The sequence below is a fragment of the Emys orbicularis genome, chromosome 22 (assembly GCF_028017835.1).
Source record: "Emys orbicularis isolate rEmyOrb1 chromosome 22, rEmyOrb1.hap1, whole genome shotgun sequence".
Lineage (NCBI taxonomy): Eukaryota > Metazoa > Chordata > Testudines > Emydidae > Emys > Emys orbicularis.
Window position 1 is genome coordinate 21,999,485 of NC_088704.1, and position 6,913 is coordinate 22,006,397.

At 42.7% G+C, this 6,913-nt stretch overlaps 1 protein-coding gene across 1 annotated transcript in view; it reads left to right on the plus strand.

The window, feature by feature from the left end:
• RNF207 (ring finger protein 207) overlaps window positions 1-4,297 on the plus strand; it is a 32,475-nt gene extending 28,178 nt beyond the window's left edge. The window contains exons 14-17 of the mRNA XM_065421436.1: window positions 1,132-1,183; window positions 2,168-2,285; window positions 2,614-2,706; window positions 4,141-4,297. Coding sequence (XP_065277508.1) covers window positions 1,132-1,183; window positions 2,168-2,285; window positions 2,614-2,706; window positions 4,141-4,297 — 420 coding nt within the window. The remainder of the gene's footprint in view (window positions 1-1,131; window positions 1,184-2,167; window positions 2,286-2,613; window positions 2,707-4,140) is intronic.
• Window positions 4,298-6,913: the final 2,616 nt, after the last annotated feature.

The following is a 6,913-nucleotide window of genomic DNA, read 5'->3' on the forward strand; positions in this document are numbered from 1 at the left end:
TCCTGCCGCTGGCATTCTAGCGCCCCTGCCACCAGCTCTAAGAGCAGCTTCCCTAAAGGGCAGTACACAGTGGCACTAGTGATGAGTCATGCCAATGCCAAGCCCAGGGAGAGAACATGGAGCATCTCGGAGTAGGACGGACGCATAAAGGGCAGGCATCAGGGGTTGTTCTAGCATAGTTGGCTCCTTGCAGAACATTTGCACATTTCTACGCTCTTCCTTTAAATAAACAGAAAACAGCGATGGACAGTTGGGCACAGCAGGCTTTTCCCCCCCTCACTGGAAGGTAGAAGGGAGATGACAGACAAGGTGGAGTGAAATGAGATTATACTGGAATCATTAGGCTCAGTCCAGTGCTAGTGATCTTCATTAGCCAAGATTTTTCTAGTTCTGCCAGACAAAGACATCTGCTTTGTGGTCTAGACCTGAGGCTATATGACGTGCTGAGAGCAATAGTGTGTTCTGAGGCAAGTGAGGCTGGTTCCATTTGGAGCCATAGCCTGATCCCCGTGTACCCAGCTAGCAGGCAGGTTTGGATCCTGAGTAAGGGTGTGGTCTGGAGGAAATAGCACTCATGAGTACTGGATGCAGAGTCTGCCCTAGGAGACTTGTCCCGGAAATGGTTTGATGGAAAGTCACCAGCCTTTTTCTTGTTTTGCAAAGGCTCCACTCAGGCTATGGCTACTCTACAGCTCAAGTCGACATATATTATGTCGATCAGGGGTGTGAATTAGCCACCCCCACGTGACATAAAACTTATGCCGAATTAAGCGCCGGTGTAGACAGCGCTATGTTGCCGGAAAGCTTCTCCCGCCGCTCGCAGGGGCTGGAGTAATTAAGCCAATGGAAGAGCTCTCTCCCATCGGCTTAGAGCGGCTACACTAGGGAGCTTACAGTGGTGCAGCTATAGCTACAATAGCCTGAGTCACTAGAATAATTAAAAGGGCCAGACTCTTGGTCTGTACTAAAGGGGCTGCTGCTGCTGCGGTATTTGCAAGTTGTTAGCTGCGGAGTGGATTGCTCTGCCAGCCTGGAATGATGGGAAAGAAACAGGCTCAGCAAACGTCCCTTGGAAAGGATACTTCAGTCCTTTATTGCAACACGCTGTCCAGCTCACTATTTTTGTTTCAGATTTGGGAGGAAACATATCAGAGGGTGGCAAATGAGCAGGAAATTTATGAAGGTATTTGTGACGGTTCTGTCCACTAACCCACTGATTCCGTGTGGTGAGATGTTCTTCCCCAACTCACGGTCTCTGTTTAACGTGCATTTGCTAAGTGGTGATAGCGGTTACAGTGCTAACTTAGTCTGTGTGTGGTCATAACACATTCTAGTTTAAAGGGGAAGTTTCAAACGTGAGAAAGAGCTGCTAAATTGCTCCTCTGCTGCTCTCTGCTCCAAGGGCTTCCAGCACTGGAATGCCACACAAAGCACAACAAGGCCTTGCCCCACTCAGCGGAATCAGCCTCGCTTCCCACACATGCGGATCCCTCTACCTCTCTTCCCCAGTCCTGCTGTCTTCCATCTACTACACCTCTCACTCATTCCATGCTGATGGGCGAGGCAAGAATGGTCCAGCCCAGCACGCCCTCCTCTACCCAGCTCGAGCAGATTCTGTTCGAGAAGGTAAATCAGGATGGGTAACTGTCAAGCAAATCTCCACCCAGTAGCTCAGAGAGGTGCTAACACAGTTTCAAACGACACTGTGGACAGAGCCCATGAAGCAGCAAGAGAACAGGAAACAAACTAGAAAAACCCACAGAATTCAAAAAATAAAATGTCAGCCTAGAGAAAGAGAAACTGAAAAGCAGAGTCTGGAGGGAAGTCTGGATATTCAGAGATTAAAGTATCTAAGAAGCACCGTAGCTTTGCAAATCTCTCCCATAGATGGCTGGTTAACTGCAGCATGAAGAGATGGCAACCTCTGGTGCTTCAGTTGGTTGTGGTTTATAGCATCTGTCCTGGGCTTAGCAGAAAGTTTACAAGCATGTAACAAGGCCCCTCAGAGACTTAAGAGGTCAGAGGACATGCTGGATGACTTCATAAAAACTCCTAGGACATCCGTGAAAAAACAGCCTCTGAAAGCTAAGAGTCAGGACAAAGGCCCCAATTTCTGAAAGACGGTGAATTGCTGGGTCCTGTTACAATGTGTTCCCTTTCTATGCAGCACAGTTACATGACCTGTTGCAGCTGAAACAGGAAAACAGCTACCTGACAACCATCACCAAACAGATTGCCCCCTATGTCCGCTCCATAGCTAAGGTGAAGGAACGGCTGGAGCCCAGGTAAGACAGCACAGAGCCATTTCCCCAAGAGGAGAGGCTTTGGGGGTCTTTGAGGTGGCTTCATGTGTCTCAGTCCAGTCTGCAGTAGACTTAGCCACATTTCAAAAACACAACCAGTGCTCTTGCGGGCACTCAGCAATAACACCATGGAGACCTAGCTGACAGGCATGAGGCACAGTAATACAGGGAAGCTTGTACTGCCCCTGCTGATACTTTTATCTGTTCTGTGGACCGAAAACTTGCGGTTCTAGTGCTGCTCATGTCCTGTTACAAATACAGTGTACCATCAAAACCGCTGCAGCTCACTCTGCTTTTCATCTCACTTTAGACTACAAGAACCCAGGGAACTGAAGGATGACCAGACAGAGAATCTGCTCAAAATGTACGATGACAGCACAGTGACCAGTGACACAACTCACAGGTAGAGGATGGGGTGGAATGGTTAAAATGCTGATGGTTTCTCTGAATACTTGATACCAAAATAAGTCAAACTACTGGCAAATTAGCTAGTCATTCTTTTCCATGTAAAATGGTCAACTAAAATACTGAAGTTAGGAAATACAACTAGACGACTTCCATAGAACCTTAGGTGCTGCAGGTAGTGTTAGGCACTGCCAGGGGGCACACACTGAACAATGGGGTCATTAACAATCGCCATGCACTTTGCAGCAAAGGTAGGGCTCATGGGGAAGGAAGAGGAGGTGGTTTTGTTTTTTCAGCCAGACTGTATCCTGGCTAAATTCCAGCTCAAGCAATTTACTTGCTGATCCCACCCCACAGTTCTTCACCACCTTCCCTAAATTTGTTTTTCTACTAAGTTTCAAAGTTACAGAAACACAGGATAGTATCTAAACAGAATTAACTCAGTATCCAATTACAAGAGAAAGGGGAAGAAAAACGCATCTACAGTAATATTTAAACCAAGAGTTTGTTTCTACAGACAGTCTCTAAGGTCTTAGAAGCTGCAGCTGAAGCAATGGGTGCTAAAGGAAATCCTGAGAGTTATAGAACCCTGAGATACTAGTGTGTAAATACACTAATTGTTAGAAACATTTGGTGGCAAGAACAAGGAAGGGGGAGAAAAAGGGGAAGGGGATTACCTTACATGAATGAGGAAAGTAACATATCCAAAGATCCTGTCGTCCACCACTGCATTGCTGCAACTGAGGGAAAACATGGGGAAGAGATGGAACAGAGCCACTAAAAGCACATTGCAGTGCTGCCCTTAAATGCCAGCAACAATTTCACTCCACCTCAGAGGAGAGTGTAGAGCAGCAGCAGGTGACATGGTCCCTTGAGTATCTTTGATGTACCTCAGAGGAGCGTGGTGAGGCTTCTTTCATTGTTTGTTAAACTCCCTGTGGTCCCGGCTGTAGCCAGGTGCGAAGTGTTAACGGATGGGGTTAAGCATCCCATGAAGTGGGTTCTAGCCCACGAAAGCTTATGCCTAAATGAATTTGTTAGTCTCTAAGATGCCACAAGGACTCCTTGTTGTTTTTTAGTTTTTTAGAGAACTACTGTAATTGGAGCTTGGTTTAATCAGTGAAGTGACCTAATTAAGGATGAATCTCAGTCATCCCATGCAGACTTGCAGCATTTTACATACTGCATGAACAACAGGAACTTACTTTGAGATATTTTATTTAAAAAAAAAAAAGTCCATGTGATTTGTGCTATTGCAATATTGCTACACAGACTCAATACAGCAAATGTGGAAAGTGTAAGAATAAAATTATTACACAGCAGTAGACTGCCTAGAATCTCTCTTCTACACAAGCGTTTGCTAATAAAATATTCAGGCCATCTGACAATTAGATCTTTTTGTGATTTAGCCAAGGTGCCTTTTCTGCTCTAGGAACGACTTGACAAGAAGCATGGAAGACAACAGGGAGCCCAAAGTGGACAACCGAATGCTGAACATTGTCACTGAGGATTCCCTACTGAAAGACACTTACAGAACCAAACAGAAAGGTGGGACAGAGAGTCCCAGCCAGAAAGATTTTGCAACTTAGGCAAGGCAGAGTGCCAAGAAGCTGCACTGCTTTGCATTTCATATATGCAAACAAAAGACTTAAATAGGAGTTTCTCAAGTACATTTATGGTTGAGTCAGGCTGGTATGTTACAGAGGATCTATCCATTGAAATAAAGACTTGACAAGATGGGAAGGACCAGCATTTCCAAATTTAGTTTGATGAAATTGAGTCTTGAAATGCAGACTAAGGCTTCACCAATTCAGTTAATCTAAATACTGTTCTCATTACATTACCAGATGGTTTTTAAATCAGTTATGGTCAGATTTCCCAGGCCAATTTCTTTGGCTATTTGTGTATTTTCAACAACGTTATACTGTATTTTTCTGCATCAATAAATTCAAACCTCTGTTCAGCAGAGAAGTCCAGTATCTCCTGCGTCAGAACTCTTTGGTGCTCCCCCATCAGGTCAGTAACTTGTTATTGGAATTGGTCTCCTTTCTCCTTCACATGGAAACTTTGAAAAAACAAATATTGATATATTTCACACCTGAAATCCCTTATCTCAGCTGCTCAAAGTGAACTGTAAGCTCTTGGTGGTGAACCTAGAAAAAAAATGGAGTATTAATAAGCCTAATTTTGATATTGTGCTATCAATTTATTTTAAATGCATGAAAACAGCTAGCTCTATGTAAGTTTTATTCCCACTACCCCTACTCTCTGCCCCAATGAATACAATTTATTTACAAGCCTAGCTAAGTAAACAATGTATTCTTTGTTAAAAGTGGAATGTAGCCATTTCCTCAAAAAGAAAGTCACCTTGCATAGCCTTGAAGCTGGGTTTGGGCGGTTATTTTGGGGAGGAATTGTTTTTAACACTTCTGCACTTTAGTGTAATGAGATCAGTAGGACAACAATGTTTTCCTGAGGTTTTTATGCTGTAGACTGTTCAGAAGTCTTGTTTTCCATACAAGATGTACACAGCTTTGTATATTAAAAATCTAAAAAATAAAATATCAGTTCTTGATACTTCATGCAAGTTGTTAATATAGCATGATTACACCCACCAGGGAATTCTGGGAGGGCCAGCCTGCATGGGACAACAACCTTCCCACCAGCAGACTTCTCAGAAGATAAATTTCAAAGAGAATATGTTTCCCTTACAATCACCACACCTTTTCAGGTTATTTTAACCAATTATAGTTTTATTTAATAAATGGAAAGAATTCAACATCCGCAAAAGAAAAGAACCTTTAAATATCTGTAATGAACATTTCTTCATGTAAGAAAAAGGGTAGAGCTACTCCATTCATTTAATACACAGTTGGTCTCAGCAGGCCCAAATAGATTGTGGAGTGATTCTAGTAAACAGTTTTTTTCAGCACAAACAAACAGACTTCAAACATCTTGTGATATAACAAGGTAACAATCTCCTATTGCAACAGGAATGTTGAGGTGTTTTCAAGGCAGGAGATGACTTCCTCCTCATATTCCAATCCAATGACAAATTACCAAATAAAATAAAAGACAGTGAGATCAGAAGCTACTCCAGGCAGTAAGAAAGTGCAATGGATGGACAGTTACTCTGTGCCATTATTTGGAAGTTGTATCCTGACCGTCAAAGAACACTCACTCTGTGGTACAAGCAGAATATGAAAGTCAAGGAACCAGCGCAAAGTAAATTCCTAAGTCATAACATGTTTACAAAAAGCAACAGTTTTAGGAATTAGTTGTTTACCGAGTGACTACGTTACTTTTTGTTGGACATTAGAATAAATAAATACTCAAAGTGTTCGTACTAACCCCTCACCCCAACTGACATTATTAATAATCTAGTTTCCTTTTGACAGTTTATGCTAATCACTCTGTCCTTCACAAACCTTTGGACAATAAAAATGGAGAGGTCAGTTTCACTTTCTGGTTCTCCTGCACTAGCTTAAAATTGCAAATTTTTAACTGCAAACACTGCAGGGGATTGTTTAAATACAAGCTAAGCAGGTGACTTGTAAAAACCTATGGAACACTTCTGCGACCTATTGAGCACATACAAGTCCTAAATTTTTGGCCTGAACAACAGGATTGTGCCTTTTACCCTTGTTAGTAAATAAGGGTCAGTGAGCCAGCAATCAGATTGGTTGACAAGTTTAATTTGGTAGACTGCTTTAAAATACATAGAATTTTATGTAGCCTGTACCTTACCTTGTTGGTGATTAAGATGTTTTCCCAGGCTGCATAAATACTGTTTGCAGTAGTGAGTTTAAGTCCTTTCCCACAGGGCTTCATAAGTTAATTGCTAACATGAGACTGTGCGAACCTACCGAGGGCCAGAATGACGTTCTTATTCACTGGGTACAGAACTAGAAGTTGTTCATTGACAACGTCTTTGATTTTTTAAAGACTCTGTGCTGCAGCATGTGCCAAAGGGTCCATTTTGATTAATAAATAAATTGAAAACCCAATTTGAACTAAAGGGTGATCTTCATTTCTTTGTGAATTCCGACTCACCTTTCCTTTGGGAAGGAGGGCTGCAGCAATCATTCCAGATATTTACACCACAGGATAAAGTGCTAAGATCCCACATCTCCAGAAGTGGAACATTAGCGCTATATAAATTGACTTGGGGCAAACTTTTCAAAAACACCCACACCTCCTTTTCA